General features: G+C 46.8%; 1 protein-coding gene across 1 annotated transcript in view; it reads left to right on the top strand.

Annotated features, from left to right (window-relative positions):
* Kcnq3 (potassium voltage-gated channel subfamily Q member 3) overlaps positions 1–21,734 on the top strand; it is a 313,473-nt gene that overhangs the window by 245,199 nt on the left and 46,540 nt on the right. The window contains exons 2-3 of the mRNA XM_015486657.2: positions 18,589–18,679; positions 19,492–19,618. Of these exons, the coding sequence (XP_015342143.1) occupies positions 18,589–18,679; positions 19,492–19,618 (218 nt within the window). The remainder of the gene's footprint in view (positions 1–18,588; positions 18,680–19,491; positions 19,619–21,734) is intronic.

Raw genomic sequence — 21,734 nt, 5'->3', positions numbered from 1 at the left:
TCTGATGGGAGCCGGGCACCTGGGAAGTGCTGAGGGGCCCAGAGGAAGACACCAGGACCTCTGCTGCCAGAGCCACAGGACCATGGCTTCTGAGCAGGAGTGTGCCAGCAGCAGCCCCACCCGATGCTTCTCTGCCAATGGCTCTTTTTTAAAAAGCCATTTATTTATTTATTTGTTTGTTTGTTTGTTCTACTCAGTCATACATGACAGCAGAATGCTCTTCAATTCATTGTACACAAATGGAGCAGAATTTTTCACTTCTCCGGTTGTATCCAAAGTAGGGTCACCCCATTCGTGCAATCCTACATGTACAGAGGGTAATGATGACCATCTCATTCCACCATCTTTCCTACCCTCTCTGCCAGAAGTTTTTAATGAATTCTTGTGTTTCACGACCACCCCAGGAACTAGATAGAATCTCCCCAGCATAGTGTGGTGGACAGACTTGAAGGCGGCACCATGCTCTTCTCTCCTGGTGCCTAGGGTAGGCAATATAAAAGGGCAGCAGCATCTTGCTGGAGTCTTTCTCTCTTTGTCGCTGACTCTGAAGAAGCAAGCTGCTGGGAATCCCCAGTCCTAGGAGATGAATGCTGCCAACAGCCTGAGGATAGTTAGGAGTAGATCCCCCCATTGGAGGTTTTGATGGGAATCCAACCCTGCCCGACACTCTGTGACCTTAAACAGAAGACCCAGGTAAGCTGGGTGGATTGTTGATCCCCAGACACTGGCAGACCATAACTGGTTTTTAAGGTGCTGAGTTTGTGATCCTTTGTTCTGCAGCATAGGAAATCTGTAGAAATAGCCAGGATGTGGCTATGGAGTCATGTGCCCAGTGTCCTTCCCCAGAAGGTATCAGGGCTGTGATTCCAAGCCTGCCTTCCCCACAGCCCTGCTCGCTCAGGCACTACTCCAGACTCATGTGCTCCCTAGACTGCTGGCCAGAGAGAGACAGGGCTCAAGCTACTGGGTCAGAGCCACTGTGAAAGTTGGTGACCCGCTCCTTCTAGAGGTGACTCTCAACCTTAACTGCACTTGATTACCACTTGGGAAGGTTTTAAGACTACGCCAGCATTGGCCCCACTCAGAGCAAATACCTCAGAAGATACATAGGTCGAAGGTAGCCATTGGTCTTCCCACTTGCTAATCTCCAGGTGATTCTGATTTGCAGCAACCTTTGCAAACTACTGTTCGAGCATATGGTAATGCTCATAAAATCCAATTCATGACTATATCCCTAAAGAAGGTGCTTATTAAAAGGTTATTTTTCTGGAAAAGGTGCATGCCCTCCTGTAGGTATAGGACAGAATTTGCATACATACTGATTACGTACAGCAGACCAAAAAAAAAAAAAAAAATTGCTAAATACTGAAAAACAAGGAACAGGGCTAAACATGACAACCAGACCAGGCACAAGTTTCTTTTGAAACACAAACATTTTTTCTGTTTAGTTTGTGCTTGGTTGACTCCAACAATCTTCTCCAAGTGCTACTAGACAGAAAAAAAGGAAAGCCCAGGGATAGCAGAAGTCAGAGGATGAGGTGGGCACAGGTCAGGACTCACTGGTGGAAGACACAGGGCTAGACCAATGAATGTGAAACCCAGCTGCCCATTGTCCCCAGAGAAGATGGGGTCTGACAGAATTCCTCCCAGTGTGTCTAGAAGCCAAAATACCCAAAGAGGTTCTTATCCCTTCCCATGTAGGCAAGTGGTCCCTGCAAGAGGATGTACCTGCTCTCTGCAACAGAACACTCGGGGGCTGTTCTGAGCCTCACACCGTGTTGTCTGCCTCCTTGCCAATAGCCTAAAACCAGAACACTCCCTACTATCTTCTCCCAGGGTCTGATGCCAATCAAAGTCATGAGTGGGTTCTAGATGCAGAAGATACCTTAGGAGGAAGTGGCACGGCATGATCCTGAGCTGAAGTCCTACTATGTGCCAGAGCTGTGTCAGAATTTTATGTGTACATACTTGATTCTTCCTTCTGACCTGCTGCAATTGCTCAAAGCAGTCATTTGGTTAATTTTGGAAACTTGAGTCTCAGGGTCAGCTTGCCTGGTATCAACGTGGTTGTTGGTGGCAAAGATTTGAAATCATATTCCTGACCCTAGTGCTCCTTTCCCTCCCTACCTTTCTCTTCTTGCATATAGAGCAAAGGCAATCCGTCCTCAGTTCCCCAGCACTCCACATCATAGACTAAGTTTGTGCCTCATTTCATAAGCCCAATGTTGGCTCAAGGAATAGTGCAGAAAGAACCAAGCTGAGGTAACTCCTAGCACCAGTGACTACCAAGTGGCCATATTGCATTTTTCCTTAAGGGACCAGCCTTAGAAGCAGGTGAGAGGGAGGGGGTCTCAAAGTCTAGGACGCCATTCATGTTTGAAATTTCAGCCGATGGCTGGGAACCACCAAAAACTTAGGAGGGTGCTGTTGGCCATCCTCTGTGGGGCCCAGTGGCATGACTCATGCCCACTGTAACCTGGGCCTTCTCTATTGGAATAGTTGATTTCCTTATAGGACCATAAATATCGTGAGGGTGGAAGTGATGATTGGTCACTTCTGTCCTTTGACTTGGTACTTGTTCAGTTAATGTGCACAGAGTAAAGGACTGAGGGGTGCATTAAAACCCAGAAGTGTACTTAGATGAGCACAGAGCTTGGGGGAGTGGGTTGCTAAAATAATTAACCCCAATGGACATTGTTTCTAGAAGCACTGCTGAGCAAACAGATGTCATCTCCACCAAGCTAATGCTGGCATGGAGCACACTCTTGGGTTTCAGTTGTTGTTTCTTTTTTTGTTTTTTGTTTTTCCTCTTAATCGCTCTCATTTGGGAAACTTGAAGCCACTAATTGTCTCCATTCTAATGAGATTTCCAAAAGCAAAAGCAACAACAAAAATCTAGAATAATCCCTGTTTGTGTCATGCTGGGTAAAAACAGCATGGGACCCAGATCTCAGTTTATGTCCAGGTGTTTGGTTCTCAAATGAGACGATGCAGCCATTTGTAGGAAGGTGCTAATGGAATAAGAAAACTTCCAGTTTGAGTCTGAGGGGGCCGATTTTTATGTCTGAATGAGAAAAGTCTCCAGAGCATGGTAAGAACAGCCAGTGATCCTCTAATTACACGCTACATTTCCCCGTCTTCATTGAGCAGGTGAAAAGGCTGGAACCTGGGTGGCCTCTCTGGAAGGGAACAAGGTAAACGCCCACTTGAGGTGATTTCAGAGCTGATGGGAAGACTAGAACCTCTAGAACCTTCTAGAGCCTCTGCTGCATTGTTGATGGTCCCTTAGAAGTGCTGTGTCCTTTGATGCAAGACTTTTCCTCCAATTAAAATGCAAATTCCAGTTTATGTCTATTAAATTGCAAGACAATTAGCAAATGAGAATAGCTAACATGGGTGAGACTGGGATGAAAGTGGGGTCCTCCTACGGTCTTGGGGATGGTGTGAAGTCACATGACCCTGTAGAAAGCCATCTGATGGAATATCTCAAAGATCCATGCAGATGTCCAGGTATTCCAGAGGTTTACTACAAAGAATTGATCCTAAACAAAGAATAACTATGTGTACAAATATTTACCACCACCTTGTGTATAACAGAATTAGAAGCAACCTAACCCTAAATTTCTAGCAATGAGAGAATAGTTATACATATTTTAGGGCACTGATGTCATAGAATGCTGCTCTTTCATTAAACATGAAAGTTCTGAATATTTTATAGCTAAGTGGAAGAATATTTATTCTTTCATAAGACAAAATGCAGACTGTAACATGGTGACAGTGCAAATTTTCAGAAATTGCATATGACTATGTCCTGAGGCTGGAAAGGGCAGAGGGAAATGAAATGAGTTGATTTATTGGGTTTAGAAGACAATGTGAGGGTTCTTGTGTTTTCATTTCCATTGTGTGCATTGAATGTCTTGTGAATTGAGTCTTTTAAACCCAGAGAATTGGAAATGTATAGGATCAAGATATTCGCCTGTAGACACCCAGAGTGACCAGGAAATGGTTAGCAATGGGAACAGCTTGGAACTGCAGAGGGAGATGCCAAAGAACAGCTATCGAGACACAGAGGGCTTCGAGGCCCTGGAAACCCAGGGCACTAGGGTGGAAGGACAGGGATGACTTAGGGCAGATGTTCTGGACCAGAATCTTGACAGCAAGTCCCAAGTCCTCTTGGGTAAATGGGAGAGACTGAGGCAATGCAGGAGAGAAAATGCTGGCATATACTCTGACCCTGTCAGGGACATGCACCTCTGCTTCTGGAAGCTGTTTTAAGTATTTTCGTGACAGCAGAGGCAGCCAGTTCCCCATCCCTGTACCACCATCTCACCTTCCACCTGCACAAACCCAAGTCTATTACTTCCAGACCCAGGGAAGAGCAACAGCAGAACCCTTGCTGGAGAGAGTGGTGACTCCTCGCTTGGGACATCTGCAAATACAGCTGTTCCAGATGTTTCCTGCTCTGGCCTTCCTGGAAGCAAAGAGCCATGTCCAGAACCAGCAGTCACCAATGTTACCACTGAACCCACATATTGAACATCCCCACCTGCCACAGCCACTGCCAAGGACTTCCCATCCTTTACCATCAGTCTCTCCCACAGTCTCATGCAGTGGACGTTGCTATTGCCCATTTTCAACTGAGAAAGCAAAGGTTAAGAAATTATTATCTTTGCCTGGGTCACAAAACTTGAAGAGGAAAGATGCAAATCACACGCAGTCTTTGATTCTGGAATTCATACTCATTCCGCTAGTGTACCTGCCTCAGTCCAGTGCCTGGTACACAGTCAGTTCTTCGTTAATGTCCATAGTAGATGCTCTGCCCTGTCCGTTAAGTCAAACAATTTTTCCAGGCTCAGCACCATTCTGATGGCCAAGTGGGTATCCACGGAAGGATGGTCTCTGACCTCAGCAAGCACCACCCAGGGTGTGGAGGCTCAGAACACTTTGTTTACCAAGTTGACTGGACTTTGATTTGCTGCTTATGGATTTTTAAAAAGACCTTTGCTTTCGCCCCTGTAATGTCAGGCAGACTCTTTCAACAAAGAGGAGCCAGCACCTGCTGGTGATCTTCCTCCTTGAGGGCCGCACAACTCCCTGCAGTTCTCTGGTACACCGTGTCCTGGAACACGTCTGTCCTGAGGAAATTATGAAAAGCCAATAAACAAGGCCTGGCCAGAGCAGGCTGTGTGGAAATGAACTCAGGCATCTTTGATTTTGTTCAGCCTTCAGGATCAGCTTTCCCGGATGGACACAGAAGAAAAGCTGTGTTTTTTCTTGGATTGTGCTGTGCATGTGGTGGAGGTTTTATTGGGTGACACTCATGTCACCATGATTGAAAGATGACAAAGGAAATGGGCAAGGTCTTCTCTCCAGGCTTATGCACTGTGGGAAGGGGTCTGAAAGTTACCAATTGCTGTTCACTCTTCCCTCGCTCTGGGATAAAGGCCCTCTGGACATGTTTACTCAGGTATTTCATTGACCTGGTTCAATAATAAGGAGACCAGGGTTCCCAGAGGCCAGACAATGTGGCCACATGCACATGGCTAGAAACCTGATCCTGATTTTTATCCTGGATCTTCCTGACTCCCAAGACCCTCTACTTTCCAAGAAACCAAGTTCCCCAAGTGACAGGAAACTTAAGGTGTATAGGGGTGCAGGGTGAGGAGCAAGGAGGCAGGGAGATGAGGGAAGCAATGTGAGCCAGACATCAGGTGAACAGAGGCTGCCACGTAACAGGAAGGAGGCTGGGAAATCTGGGCCTGGCAGATGGTTGGAGGGGCAAGAGTTGGGGGGGCACTGGAGATCAGTTGGGGCCTGATGGACGATTTATGACACAAATGACAGTGGTAGACCGGGCATGAGGCAGTATTTCAAAAGAAAATAGACATAACTAGATAACAGATCCAGAGTGCTGTGGTGGGACAGGGTGCCCAGCTGTGGCATGGGAACGGGGTGGGGGGGTAAGGAGAAATCTACGGGCCACATGAGCCATACTTGAGTCCATGGGACTTCTTGGTTTTGGAAGACATGAGATTCACTTCCAGCCCACCCCACACACAGAATGATGTGCCTGGAGCCGCCTTGTAACACCCTGTCTTCTTCTAAGGGTTTGTCCAGAAGGACTTGATTCTAGGTCACCTCTACTTACCTCTGTTTCATCAATTCAAAGCCACATACTTTCCCCAGTTTAACATGTATAACATGAGGGGGTGAAATGCAATCATGGCTGTCATAATTTAATTGGCCGATTCCTTTTCTCAGGAGTTGGTGCAATGATGGTGTGTCTTACAATTGATGGTGTGTGAAAGACAATGAAATACGACCCCAGTGTCTTGGGAGAGCTCTCCAAAGATGACATATGCTTGATAAAGTCCAAATGGGTTATAATAATGACAGTTGATTTCAGTTCTCCAGAATTTACACATTCCCAGGCACTGTTTCAGGTAGCAATAAAAAATAACAATTACATTCATAATAATAGTGATTGCTAATGTTGATCAAGAACTAGCCTAAACTTTTCAGTATCCCTATTTTACAGTTGAAGAAATTGAGGTGTCTTTAGGCCTCACAACAACTCTATGAGGTTATATAATTGTCCCCATAATAAATGCAAGAGATTGGAGGATCAGAGAGGTTAAGGTACTTACCCAAGGTCACAAAACAATAAATAGTGCCATCAAAATTTAAACTCATTCCCTCTATGCCTCCTGAATTTATGCTCCCAGTTATAAATAATTTGTAAGTGGGCATGCCTTAGTCAGCAAACTGGAGGGCAAGTGCCATCGCCTGAGTGCCTACTGCTGCCAGTAAGGATTTTATATCCATTATCTCTCTGGGTCCTCTTGCAAGGTAGGCACTTCACTCCATGCTACAGATGAGGAGCCAGAAACCCAATGAGGAGGCTGGACTTGAGACACTGATGTGTCCAGCTCCAGGGCCAAGCCCTTCCCTGAGAGGAGCTGCCCATGATGTTTGGTCAAGTCATGAAAAAAATTGCTTCAAAGGCTGAAGTCACACTAGTTAGTGCCACCCCCAAAACACACACCTGGGGCAGTAACAGTGTCCAAGTGAGGCTGTTGGCTTACTTAAAAACCATCAGTGAGAAGATAGGGCCTCAAGAAGAAGTGCATGGTAACGTGTCACTAAACCCAAATGGATGCTTCCAGAAGTAGATCCACCATGAAGCTATAGGAGCTTAAACTGCAGGCCTCCTTCTGATTTGTATTCATAATTTATACTTTCTTGAGAGAACTCCAGAAATGTGGATATGTCTCTATTTTATCCCTCTAATCATCTTAAGTGTTCCGACACTGAAGTTTTATGTATTGTTTTCCTGTACAGCATTAGGCAAGGAAAATTCCTGATGCTGATTGAACTTCCCTGAACTCTTGGTTTACACCAGGGGTTGTCAAGCTTTTTCTTAAAGAGCCAGATGGAAATTACTGCAAGCCTAAGTGCTGTGGGCCAGAAGGTCGCTGTTGCAACTACTGGGTTCTGCTCCTGCCCCATAAAAATAAAGAGCAGCCATGGAATGTGCACTAACAAATGGGTGTGGCTGTGGTGTAATAAAACTTTATTTACAAAGCAGGCATGGGGCCAGATTTGGCCTGAGGGCTGTAGTTTTCTAACTCTTGATTTAAATGGTTGAAACCTGCATCTTCCTTACACTTCTGTGGAAACATAGGTGGATGTGGATATAATACAGATGTAAATGTAGGCACAGATGTGGAAATTGATAAAGATTTGTTCATCGTGATTTGTAGCTAGGATGTTCTTTCCATATTTCAGGAACGTGGGTGTTTGTATAGACAATTTTTCTTTTCTCTTTACTCTTTAAGTCAACTTTTGGAGGATTTTCAAGGAATATCATGTGAAGCAAAGGGAAAAAAAGTTAAGTGCACACTATTTTTTGGAATTCTGGGCACTTTTACATGTTGACATTTTAAAATGTATCCCTCTTAATCCACCTGAATTTCCCATGAGGTAGGTTTAAAGGGCAATTTCATTCCACGGTCGGTTGGTGAAAATCCACTCAAAGGGGATTTATAGAAAATGAAGACAACTTCTTCATACCAGGCAGGAATAGCAAACATATCAGATTATTACTTTACCTCAAGAAGTAATCAAAATACAAATGTGCTTATTGTGTCTCAGAATTAACAACATTCAAGTTGTAATTGCAACTGGATTCTTTTAGAACCAGCAAAGACTGAATCCTGGGCTAACTTGGGAATACATTTTAATGCCAAAATTATGTAACTTCACATTTCATTTTCCCCTACATTTGGGGGCAAGTGTTGTATAAGATTCCAGGCCTTTAAAGTATCAGTTGTTTTGTCTTCAATGATTCCTGCAAGAGTGTCACTTGCTCATGGTTCTGTTGTACCCAGAGCAGTTCCCCCTCATCATTTCCATCAGCTTCTTGAAATCCTGCCTGCTTCATCCGCTCGGCCTCTTTATTTTGAGAGTGGCTCACATCATGCTATTGGATGTTGACCCTGCTGTTGAGGCAGAGGCTGACCCTGACTATCCACAGCGTGGCCAAGATGGAGACTACTCTTCCCTTCTCTAGGACGCTGGCATGGAGACCTCCTTAGGGAAACAGTTTTGGGTTGTGAAGATTTTTGCTGCTCTTTGCAATTTCCTACTGCAAAGGCAGAGATGAGAATAATTTGCTAGCAAGGATCCCTGGATTTGTCACTCCTGTCTTATAGAAAAGACATCAAGGTTTTTAGCTCATCTGGTTGCTAAGTGGGGAGCCAGGAACCAGATCCGGGCAAGCTAGCATTAGTTACATACAGCAGCCTGTTGATCTCAACACATAGGGGCTCAACACACAGTGCCTTAACACACAGGGGCTCAACACACGGGGTTTCAACACACGGGGGTTCAATACAGAGGGGCTTAAGACACAGTGGCTGAACACACAGAGGATCAACACACAGGAGCTTAACACACAGTGGGTCAGCACACAGGGTCTTAGTATCTGGCACTTTCTGTGAATCAGGAGTCCAGGCTAGGCTTCTGGACTCTACTCAGCTTCTCAGAGGCTATAGTTATAGTGCCAGCCTAGGCTTGGGTCTCATCAGAAGACCCCACTGGGGAAGCTTCTCTCTAAGACCCTCTTATGGCAATTGGAAGAACCTACCTTTGACGGCTGTTGGGCTGAGTGTTAGCTCCTTGCTGACTGTTGACCAAAGGCCGTGTTTGGTCCCATGCCATTGACCTTCCCCAATATAGCAACTCACTTCATCAAGCCAACAAGAAAAAGAGAGAGCTCACAGCAAGATGGAAGTCATGATCTTTCAACCTGATCACAGAAGTGACTCCACTCATATTTACTGGATTCTATTGGCTACAGCCACTTTAGAGCAGAAGGAATTACCCCAGGGAAGCAAGAATCTCTAAGGGTCTTCAGAAGGCCGACTTGCCACATCTAGACTCTAGAACCTTTCTTTACTCTTTTTCCTTTTGCCATTGAGTTATCATGGGAACATAGTATGTACTTGCACCCTGAAGAAGGTACTTAAAACATAGCCTCATGTCTCTTTGTGGCATCTACTAGCCTGGCCTCTAGTCCAGAGGCTGATACTCAGAAAGAATGCTGAAAGCCAAGAGCTGAGTACCACTGGGGCAAAGTGACCTCAGCATCCCAGGATACATAAAAGATGTGGCCTGTGTCGGGGAACAGAGAGGACACATCTGGAGATGGTCTGTCTCCACTTGCTTTGTGCTTCCCACTAGACCTGCACACTCAACCTGGCCCAGGGATTCTGAGGAACAGGAAGCACCTAGCTAATGGTTCCTGTCTCTAGCCCTCAAGACAGGACCAGAGCTTGGACCCCATGGTTGTTGTCAGGAAGCATCAGATGAGAAGGGCCGCTGGAGAGGGTGTGGGCAGGACCATTGATGGAATTGCCCTGTCTTCTAGCTGATGGCATTGGTGGAGTGGAAGACAAAGGAGGCATGGAGCAGAGCTCCTGGCAAAGGCTGATAACCCATCTCCAGCCAGAAGTTTCCACCCTCCAGAAATACAGCCTGCTTATAGAAGTCTAGGCAGATCTAGACTGCTGATAAGACACTCTTTAGAAATAGCCAAATGTGATTCTGACTGGTGGGATGGAGAGTGTGTGTTGGAACTGAGGTACTGTCTTATAAATCTTATTTAATTCTAGTTTATTTGCCCATTTTAAATAAGGATTCCTGGGTCTGATGAAAAGCAGGAGATTCCATCATCCACCTGGGACAGTCATTGACTTGGCCCAGCCCAGCTCAGAGTCATTCCTGCAGTGGCTAACGCAAATCAGGTCTGAAAGCTTGTCCCACATCGCACTGTGTAGTCCAAGAGCATGGTCTCACTCTTCACCCTGAATTAGGTGCTACTGTCATTCCCAGTTATAGATGAGGAAATAATCCCCCACAGGTAAGTGGCAGAGCTGAGATCTGAACTCAGGTCTATTCCTCCTTGGGAACCTTTCTAGACCCTCCCACCAGGGTTATTGGCTGAAAGCCTGAACCCATAATAACAGCCCTGAAGGCCCTCTGGGACCATTCCCATCAATTCCTCGTCTCCCAGATGTAGACACTGAGGCCTGGGGAGAGGAAAGAACTTCTTCAAGCTCCTGAAGCAAGTAAAGAGCAGGGCTGGGAATATGAAGGGTAGAGTTAATCCCTTGGACTAGGCACTGCGACCTCAAGAGGAAAAGTGTGGGACCCTTGCTCATCAAATCATCCTATGAGAGGTAAGCGCTGAAGGCAAGACACAATGAGATCTGTTCATTGTTGAAAGCCAGAGCTCAGAGAGGGAAGTGAATGTCACAGCCTGGGTGAGTGTTAAGAGAAAATAAGAAAAAAAATCCTGGGTGATGCTTAGAAGGTGCTCCATCACTTAGTTTGGGAAGCAAGAGATGAGCTGTTAGCTCTTGAGAGACAGGAACTGCTGGCCCTGACTTCCTGGCATATAATTGGAAGAAAGGGAGGGAGGAAGGAAGAAGGAAAGAAGGGGGAGAAGAAGTCATAATAGAGGAGGTGATATTTGAGCTGCATCTTAAAGAGGAGAAAGGGTGTGTTCATTGGATAAGAGAAAGAAAATGTGTGATGAGGAGTGAAGAGATTTTTGGAGGACCTGCCATGTTTTGATTAAGTTGTACGTTTCATGTGACTAGAGGGAGAAAGAATGGAGAGGTGAACCTAGAAATGAAGTGTAGTGTATTTTGGAGCTCTGTGGTTGAGTGCACATATGTTTATAATTGTTGTATCTTCTTAATGAATGGACGGTTTATCAATATATAATGATTCCTTTGTCTCTCTGGTTGCAATTTTTGTCTTTGTGTCTATTTTAGAGAACGATGTTACTCTAGCCACCTCAGTTCTATTTCGGTTACTCTCTGCATGGAATAGCATTTTCTATATTCGCTACCAAACTATTTATGTCTTTGGATCTAAAGCGAGTCCCTCATAGGCAGAGCCTAGTTAGCTCTCACTTTTCATCCATTCTGCCACAATGTGATCTGACCTGGGCAAGCCTGGTTTGCCTTCCAAAACTGCTGGGACGTTCTCCTCTAGTGCATGAGAAAGCTACAGCTGCATTTAAACAGGGGTTGGCACAGTCAGATACCTCTGCTCAGAAAAGTGACACAGAAAGACACATGCTGATCCACTGGAAGTAGAGTGGCCAACGCCTCCTCCTGGGCTCTTTTCTGTTGACCTGCCACATTCCTTGCCTCTTTCCAGCCACGAGGGTGAAGTGGTTCTAAAGTTCCTCTTCTGGGACACTCAGAAGCCTGCCACAGCTTAGCTCAACTCTGTGTTACTTTGCTGACCCTGAAATTCAACCTCTCACCAACGGGTCTTTATTCACCTCTCATGTTCCTCAAGTTGTGAGTTTGTAACTTTTAAGATAGGATTAAGAGATGGGAATGATCACTAAAATTTTCCATGAACTTTTTCTCAGACTGGTGGGACGGAGAGACAGGAACTGCCTGGCATCTGATGACCTAGTTTACAGCTGCTATGCACCTCAGGTAAACAGGCACACAGCATATCTGGGCAGAGAAGATGGACAAATGTTAAATAAGCAAAATGTAGGTCAGCTCTCTAAAGAGGAAGCAAATACCTCATTTTGTTTACTTTCTCTGAATGACCCTGGTGTTCTGTCTTTCACATTTGGACCTGAGGTTGGTGGGATCCAATAGAAAGGCACATATTGCAAGCAGCTGAAACAACGGTAGTAATGTCCATAACTGATTCTTTCTTTTCCCCAAAGACAAAGCAGAGAGCGGCACAGTGGAGATGTACCAGGCTGGGAGCCAGGAGACCAGGGTTTCACTCTAGCTCTGCAAAGAACCGTTTTGTGGCCACTAGCAAATCGCTCAGACCTCTGGAGCACAAATTTCCTTTTTAAAAGATGAAGAGAAAAAGAACAAGTCTTTCTTAAAGTCCCTCAAAATTTCGAGTAAATGGAAGTTCACAAGGAGCTTTAGTTAATGGACGTTCATGGGGAGCTTGGCATGAGCCAAGTCAGGGAAAGAAAATTGAAAAGTGACTTTAGCTCATTCCTGGTCCAAGGGGATGGCAACTCCTCAGTCCTTTCCTGCTTCTGTAACAGACATCGCTAATGGATAACAGCACTTCCCCAGCTAAGTTGGCAGCAATCTAAATTCTTTTCAACACAGCGCTGTATTCTGGGAGCCTTAGTTAATCCATACCAGTGGGTTTGCAAGATAAAAATGATTTGTCAGCCCTGATCTGGGTGACTCAAACATTCTTTTGGGGAGGTGATTTATAGAAATCCCTGTTGGCCATTTGTATGGCGCTTTTTTTTTTTTTTTTTTGAGAAATGTCTATTCAAAAATATAGCCCATTTAATTTTTTTTTTGCTGTTGAGTTTTTTGTGTTCCTTATATGTTAAAGAATTATGGATACTGATCTTTATCAGATGTATATTTTGTAAATATTTTCTCCTATTCTGTTGGCTGTCTCTTTACTCTGTTGATTGTTTCCTTCGCTGTGCAGAAGCTTTTCAGTTTGATGTAATCCCATCTGTCTACTTTTGTTTTTGTTACAGATGGAATACTATTCAACCCTAAAAAGCATGCAATACTAGCCTTTATGACAGCATGGATAGACCTGGGAGACATTCCATTAAGTGAAACATTTCACAAATATGTGAAACTAAAAACAAGCAGTGGAAGAAATCCCTGGCACACAGCGGGTGATATACTGGGAGGCAATTTGGTTGGGGACCAATAGCATCCTCATGTGCTCTGAGGTCATTCTCTGCTGGTTGGGGTTGTGCTGTCTTCTCCAGGGCCAGGATCAATGGTGGTGCCTCGGGTCAGGACAGGCATGGCTACCTAAGATGTCAGCAGCACTTGCTTTGATAGAAAATTCAGTCTGCCTTCTCCTGGCTGGGGAGAATGTCCCACATGGGCCCATGTCAAGGCAGACAGGCAAGGGGTCTAAGAAGCGGGTCCACAGGGCAGCCGTTGCCTACTCCTTCAGTCTGTAGGAGCTCGTGTGGGCTACAGATGTCAGGACAGCCGCTCAGAAACAACAGCAACCAGAGCAGGAGTATCAGGTGTCTCTGGGAACTCCTGGGAATCCAATGGAGCTCCCCCTCACCTGGGAAGCCAGAGAGGAAGGAGAGGAGGGGAGGCCATGGTCCTCTGCCTGCTGACCTGGGAGTGTCCAGGCTGCCCCCACACGGGCTCTGACCAAACCGCCTCCAATGCAGATACCTGGGGACACGCTGTTGCCAACTCCCAGCACAGTGCCCTTCTCTCCCTTGGTGACCCTGCCCTGCTGCCTGAAATGGTGATGCAAATAAAAGATGGCAGTGGGGCTGGGGTCGTGGCTCTTCAGTAGTCAGTAGAGTGCTCATCTACTGTGTAAGACACTGGGTTCGATCCTTAGCACCACGTAAAAACAAAGGTATTGTGTCCGCCTTGAAAGAATAAATCAATTTATATATATATATATATAAAGTTGGCCGTGCCCTGCCTCTCAGTGCTGCTCTCAGGAGAAGAGGAAATGGCATATGGAAGAAATGGCCACAAATGCTAGGCTCCTGTCTTTGTCATGGTGTGAATGCAGCCTGTGAGGGGCACATCACAGTTCACTGTCTCTTCCCAGCGGGCCCTGCTTTGTTGCCTGCAGAAGATGACTGGCATGGCTGAGGAGAGGGCAGAGGGGATATCCAGATGCCCCTGTGGTTCCTTGCTCACCTGTATGTCTATAGAAGCTGCCTGAACCTTCCTTCTTTGCCTGCTGCTGGGCAGAGATCTGACATGGAGGGGCTTAGGCAGGATGCACAGGGTCTCATCAGGAGTCCCTCACCTGGCACCTCGGAACCATGTGCAGGAATAAAGGCCTCCTGGTAGCAGTTCCCCCAGCCCTCCTCTGCCTTTTCCTGGTTGGAAGATGGCAGAGTTTGAGGAGAGCATGGATCAGGAGGTGTCCGATTTAAGGGTGTGTCCAAGACCACTGACCCTGACTGGCAGCAGTTGCAAAGACAGCCAGGAAACAAGGGCAGCTGGTGGCTCCCCTCGGGAGTGTGGACCACAAACCCTGCAGGGCCTGCAGGTCACAGGAAGAAGTGAGGCAGAAGACCAAGGAGGGGGAGTGAAGGGAAGAGAGGAAGGGGGAAGGAAAGCAGGAGGGGGAGAGGAAAGGACGTCAGGAGAGGGAGAGCAATGGAGGGCAGTGGAGAAATGGCCAAGGATGTCGAGAGGCAACCAATGGGATGAGGGCAAAAGGAGAGCTGGTGAGGCTCAGAAGAGAGCGCCAAGACTGGAGGAGAAGTGGGGAGCACAGCTAGCCATCTAGTGGCTCTTTAGTGTCCAGAGACCCAGCTGGCTTCTGTTGGCACACAGACATGTGCTCCATCTGAAATTGAGCTCCTATTTTAAGGACATATTGAATTTTGCACACAAAAAAGGAGGTTTTCCCCTTCTCGGGATAGGAGGGCTTCCTTGATGACTGGAGCTTTATAAATTGATGGTTCTCTCATCTCAGCAGAGCCCGAGGTTACTGGAAAGGTGCAGAACGGGCAGAGCTCTGCCTGGTGGTTGCTGCCCCCTGCTGGCTGAAGTCTTGTTCTGTAGCTCCCTGGTACATGATTGAAATCTCTTTGGTGGTTGGTGAAGTCTGAATTATCCAAGCATCAAGTTATTAAATCTTGGTGTTGTTGCAACTTCTGCCCTGACATCTCCTCTGAGCTTTAGACTTAGATTTTGATCAGCCTGATGGAGACTTCCACCTGGATCTCAGACTCCGCAGGTCCACACGTTGTTGCTTTTCTTTGCTATTGTGCTGGCCGTTGCCCATCCTCCTGCCATCTTTGAACAGTGGTCCTTCACACTTTCCCCAGCCCTGAGGCCTTCCTGGTGTCTCCCTGTTTGGCCTTCACATCCCTTTAGTCACAAATCCCACTGAGAACATCAGGAGGCTGTTGTTATCTCTCCACCTGAGACTTCCTCGTCTCTGGTCAGCCAGCAACAACAGCCTTGTAACCAGTCCTTCAGAGAACTTTTTGCAGATACATGTAGATGCAGATGTGGACACACTCTAGTCTCCTGTTTTCTCTAAGTGGTACCTTAGAGATGTTCTGTGAGTGCCTGAAAGATGAATAGTACCAAACTCAATATACGCTATTTTTTTCCTCTGCATACTCCATACCTGTGGTCAAGTTTAAGATCTAAATTAGGTACAGTAAGAGATTAAAAGCAATACTTAATAATAGAACAATTATAATACTATATTGTGAAAAAATTACTTAGAACTTATAAATTGCTTATTGTTGGAATTTTTCAGTGAATATTTTCAGACCACAGCTGACCGTGAGTAACTGAAACCACACAAAGCGAAACCTCAGATGGGGGGACTTACTATATATAGACACTTTATCCAGAGAGGTAGCTAGGTATTAAAGATGTCTTGCAGAGAAAAATGCAAACTCTTCACTTGGCCCAGAAACTCTAGTATTCTGCCTGTCTCTCCAGGCCCTCCCTATATCCTTGTCCTTAATTCCAACGAGAGGGCAGTTGCTGACCTCTGTTGCTGCTTCAGCCCTTTCCCTAAGCACTTATGTGTTCTTATTAAGTGCCAGCTCTGAGCTGGTCACTGGACTATGGAGAGGAGCCGGCAGTCTCTGCTCTCCAGGAGAGAAGTCTAACAGACCAAGCAAGTAAATGCAGCCGTTCCATGGCATGAATCACCACGCTCTATAAACCCGGACACCCCTGGCACAGATTTCCATTCCACAGTGTGTTCATTTTCTATCACTGACTAACAAATTGCCACTACTTGCTGGCTTGTAACAACACACATGTCTTTATCTCAGAACTTCCAAGTGTCAGGAGTCCATTTGTGACTTAACTGCATCCTGTGCTCAGGGTCCCACAACCCAGCAATCAGCATGAGGTCAGGGCTGATCCTTTCTGGACCTTGTGACCATCTTCCAGGTTCTCGTGATGGCTGGCCCTGCAGGACAGTCACATGTTCATGCTGGTCAGCAGCTGGGGGTGCTCTTGGGTTCCAGAAGCCCCCACAGCTCCTTTTCTCAAGCCCTCATAGGTCCTTCATGACATAGCAGCTCATGGCCAGCGAGAGTCCCTGGCTCCTGTCTGTGAAACAGTCTTGTACCCTGTGCAACAGTCATAGGCGCAACTATCTCTATACTTTCACCATGTAACAAAACCCAAGTAGAGGAGTGACTTCCTCCGCCATTGCCATGCTGTTGTCAGGAGTGAGCCACTTGCACCAAGGGGGAGGGACGGCTATGCAAAGGCGCAAGTCCTGGCATCAGCTGAAATTGTGCACACCATGCATGCTTCTTGTAGAATCTCCCCCATATTGACACGCACACCAAGTACGTGGGGTGGCAAGAGTCTCAGAGTCTGGCTAAGGCTCCTACTTCTGCTAAACAAGATCACTTTGGGACACAATTGTCCCTTTCACCCACACACTGACTCAGCCAAGGACTCCAGCTCCATGTTCAATGCCAACTGAGAACAAAGCCTAGTGGTTGCTGGCTTACATTATAGGACCCAGAACTTAAACTTTTAGAAGATCTTGTTCTGAAAAATCCTTCAGCATGTTAATGGTCATATCTGACCTGGGAGGTTGTTGTAAGGGTGATGAACTGATACATGCAAAGTGGCAGGTGGAAGGTGCTCACCGAAGGGCAGTAATGGGAGTTGTCCCTCATCATCACCATCATCACTATCACCACCATCACCACCATCATCACCACCATCATCACTAACATTACCACCATTATCATCACCATCATCACCATCATCACCACCATCACCTGAGAAGAAGGTTTGGGATTCAGGATAGGCAGATTCCAGGATGGATTAGAGTCACAAATTTCAAGTAAAATGGCCAGACATAGAAGTTTGGAAATCTCAGGTTCCTAGGAAGAGCTGGAAACATAAATATTCAGGTCTGAAGATTAGCAAGTTTAATGACTGAAACATGTGACTGGGATCACCAAGGACCAGCCAGGATTTGGGTCCCAGCCAAAGCGAAAGGCAGATATTTTCATGCTTCCTGTTATCAAGTATCTTGCTCTTATAGCATGAGGCAGTCTTCTGCTCATCCGGATTGTGAGCTCCTGAAAGCAGATCCAGCTCATTCATCAGCGAATTCCAGCTGTGCTCCCAATCTCTGCCATATACAGATTCAAGGAATAAATGAGCAAACCGAGAAGCATGGGTAGAATTAGCCATGAACAGGACAGAGAGCAGATTGTCTGGAGTAGGAGCACTTAGAGTATGTGAGACACCATCAGGCTTCACTCCAGGGTCCTAGCTTGTCCATTCTCTGTCAGATACCCCAGGAACCAGGAACTGACTGTGGAGCCAGACTAGTCCACATCTGGAGGAGGAAAGGCCATTTTTATTTGCTAAAGCAACGAAGCATTCTCTGTCTCTGTCTCAGGGGTTTGCTTTAGTCTGAGGTGAGAGCAAGGACCAGATGACCTCTGCAGGAATTTTAAGGGACCAGCTTTGAGCAGCCCTCAGTGTACTAATTCCTATTCTTTCCAGCATTTCAAACACAAGTCGAAAACCCCCTGCCCCTTGCCAATTGAAAGAGGTTTTCTACAGCCATTGACTGTAAAAAGGAATAGTACTCAAACATGAGGACACAGCCTTCTCTGAATTTATCTTTGAAAAGAGTGTTTTCTTCATACAAGGAAGAATTTCCATATATTTTAAGATCAGAGCCGTATATATACTGGACGTGCTAACTTATTCATGTTCTTGTTGATTTAAAAAAACAGCGATAATTTTTGGTCTTTTGGGATTCTGCAGCCCCCCCCACTGCTGAGAGGGCTGGTTTGACTTCTAAGTGACTGATTCTGCTAGCTAGCGGTCAAGTGAACACATGCACCTTGTTGAACCATACTTCATCTAGCTTTCTCTAACTAGGACAGGAATTCCTGTGGGATTAGGTGGGATAATGGAGAGAGCACAGAACGCTGTCCAGTGGGACTGTGCCTTCATCCAGGTGACTTCTTTCCCCATCTCCCTGCACAGCCCCCCACGACTAAAGGTTCCTTCCTCTCCTTCCTCCCTCTAGGTTCCTGATTGTCCTAGGGTGCTTGATTCTGGCTGTGCTGACCACCTTCAAGGAGTACGAAACTGTCTCCGGAGACTGGCTCCTGCTGCTGGTGAGATGGCCGGCACCCCCACTTTGTTCTGGGGTGGAGCTCTCTGGTTGGACTTCCACAGTAATGAGGAGGATGCTGCCCCTGGTACAGGTCTGCCCGACTGGCTGTATCTCCCCAGGTCCTCAGCCATGTCCAGGCCTGAGAACAAAACCATGCTTCCCTCACTTAATGAGGCCGCCATGGGCCCACATGTGTTCCTGATAAAGATTGGCCATTCCAGATTAGAGATAAGAGCAGATGAGTCAGAGCCAAGGCCATTACATGTTCTAAGTTCTATAATACAACTTCCCCTTACTCCAAAGTTAACAGAAAGGCATGCTTCACCCTACACTGGCCTCTGCTTTGGTTTCTCAAAATGTAATTTGAAAATTATATGAAATACTTGGGGGTGGTACCTGGCTTAAAAATCTGGCTTAGCCAACATTGGCCACAGTTAGCAACAAGAGGGGCCAGACACTGGGCAGGATTAGTAGACTGTTTCTTTGAGACGGCTTTCTTCAACCAACTTCACTTTTTAAAATGTTCAAAAGGAATTTTTTTTTTAAAATGATTCTTTGCAAAAAGAAACATAGGGGAAAAAAAAAAAAACAGGGACGAGCCAGGGACAGTTAGCACATCTGAATGAAGAAGGAAACCCTCCAAAGAAGATGGAGGGAACCAACCCTTGACTCCCTTCCCACCCCCAGCCACTGCCACCACAAAGCCCAGCAGGGGTGGCAGAAACCCAGCTCTCCAGATCTGCAGAGCAGAACACACTGGCCCGGACACCTGTCCCCAGCCACCCAGCCCTCTCCATATGCTCTTCCATGCAGGAAACATTCGCTATTTTCATCTTTGGAGCCGAGTTTGCTTTGAGGATCTGGGCCGCCGGATGTTGCTGTCGGTACAAAGGCTGGAGGGGACGACTGAAGTTTGCCAGGAAGCCCCTGTGCATGCTGGGTAAGCCCTGATCCCCCAGTCCAGGGGTTGCCTGGACTCAGGCCCCTTTTTCGTGCTTTACATCTCCAAGGATATTTTAAGCAGCTATTCTGGGAGTGAGTGCAGCACAGTGGAGGCCAGCCCAGCCACTGACCTGCCTCCATGCCCAGAATAGCATCAACTTGCCTGTGCTGAAGTTCCACCTTCCAGGGCTGCTCCTCCTGTCAACTGGAAAGGGCAGTGGTGAGTGGTTGGGGTGGGGGACTCCTCTTGTTGTGGAGGAGCCAGCAGGTTGACAGGTGTTGAGAATCCCTGGTCCCTAGACTGCTGGCAGCCCTCCTGCTATGACAGTGAAAATTGCCTGGACCTTCCGGACTGTCTGGGTGGAATGGGGAGGGACACCATTGCTGGCTGAGAATGTGCTTCTGCAGGACCACCTTATCCCCACCTCACAGAGGGAACAGGCTCACAGATCCCAGGCATGTTCCAGTCTCACAGGTGGTAAGCATCAGATTCCATCTCAACAAGACTAGAAGACTCTAGCACCTGCTTGCCCTCCCCACCACCATGTTGCTGTGTCTCGATCCAAATGCTGCTTCTGAGAGGCCTTGTCACTAGGATCCTTCCTACTGGCTGCACTATTTTTATAGTGGAACAGCTCAATGACCTTTGTTTTCATCTGAAAATGCTGTTAGGAGCCTCACTGTGACAGGGCAAAATCCCCCTGTATAAAGCCAGGAGTGGTAGAGCTTCCTGTCCCTGGGGTAGGGTGGGAGCTAAAGAGACAGCATCATTGGGGGGTTAGCAATGGAAGGGACTCCAAGGCATCCACCCAGAGGCCCTCAGGCCCCTGCAGCAGCCTTGAAGTAGTCCCCCAGACCCTGCTTGCCCATCTCAGTGACGAGGTGCTCCTCACCTATCAGAACTTTCACCCCCTCTTAGCTCCTCTGACTCTGTCCAGTTATTTGGGTCCAGCCTCCTATGTTGCTCCTGTCCCTCAGTCTTGTCCCATCCAGGACAGGTGTGCTGAGTGACCCTGGCAGCACTGGACACTGGTGTTCTCAGTCTCATAGTCTGTGACATCTTCTGAGCATGTGGCTCCTTCCCCACCTCCTCTTCGAACAGTGACTCCAGGACTGTACCCAGGCCCCCAGGCACCAGGGCCGCTCAGAGAAGAGCTGGCTGTTCCTTTGCCCTAGGGGCCAGATCTCTCCTGCTGCATGCAGGGCCTTCTCAGCCACTCACCTTATGCCGACCTGCTGCTGAGGAGAGTTTGGTCGTTTTTTTCTTGTTTTGTTTTGTTTTGCAGAATTTTGAGCATAAGTAGGTGTGTCTGTGTGTGAGCACAGTTTTGGAGGCTCTTTAGCTACTCTGCTTTCTGTATTTTTTCTTCTCCCTCTTTGCCCTCTTTCCATATCTCCTCCCACCTGCCTTCCCTTCTTCCATCTCTTCTTCTGTGTCTTCTGTGAGTGCAGCAGAGTTCAGCCGACTCTCCTCTCTGCAGTGACCGGCAGTGCTGGCTGGAGTCCTGCATGTTTGCATTGTGTGGTGGGGCAGCTTTGTGACCACGCTCAAATTCAAATTCCTGCCAAGTTCAAGACACCCTGGCACAGGGAACCCAGAAACTTCCAGAACAGGCGACTTTCCATGCAGCTGTCTCCACTGCCTTGAGGTGGGCTGCACACACAGGGATCCAGGCCACCCTGCCCGCTCCATCTCCATGGAGACACGCGGCTGGGCCTCAGCACTGTCGTCCTTGCTGGCCTCTTTTCCACCTGACTCATCTCAGCTACTTCCACGATGTGGCCCTGGTAGCAAATGTTGCTTTTCTCTGTGTGCTTGACAAGAGTGCAGTTTTATTCCAGGGACGTGGTGGCCTTCATAATCATGGAAGCCTCAGATCTGGTCACTTTGGGTGTAGATACTCCTTCTGAGTCAGATATTCCCTCCTCACCAAGCATCACAGACTGCAGCATTTACTGCAGGTGTGGGTTTTGGTTTTCTTTCTTTCTTTCTTTTTTAATTTGTTTTTTACTCGTGCATCATAATTGTACATAGTAGTGGGATTCTTTTTTTTTTAACATTTCTTCTCAGACAGAGCTTTCTTTTTTTACTTGTTTTAATTAATTACACATGA

The sequence above is a fragment of the Marmota marmota genome, unplaced genomic scaffold (genome assembly GCF_001458135.2).
Source record: "Marmota marmota marmota unplaced genomic scaffold, marMar, whole genome shotgun sequence".
Lineage (NCBI taxonomy): Eukaryota > Metazoa > Chordata > Mammalia > Rodentia > Sciuridae > Marmota > Marmota marmota.
The sequence above is the reverse complement of the archived record's forward strand: the minus strand, read 5'-3'. Positions and strand labels throughout refer to the sequence as shown.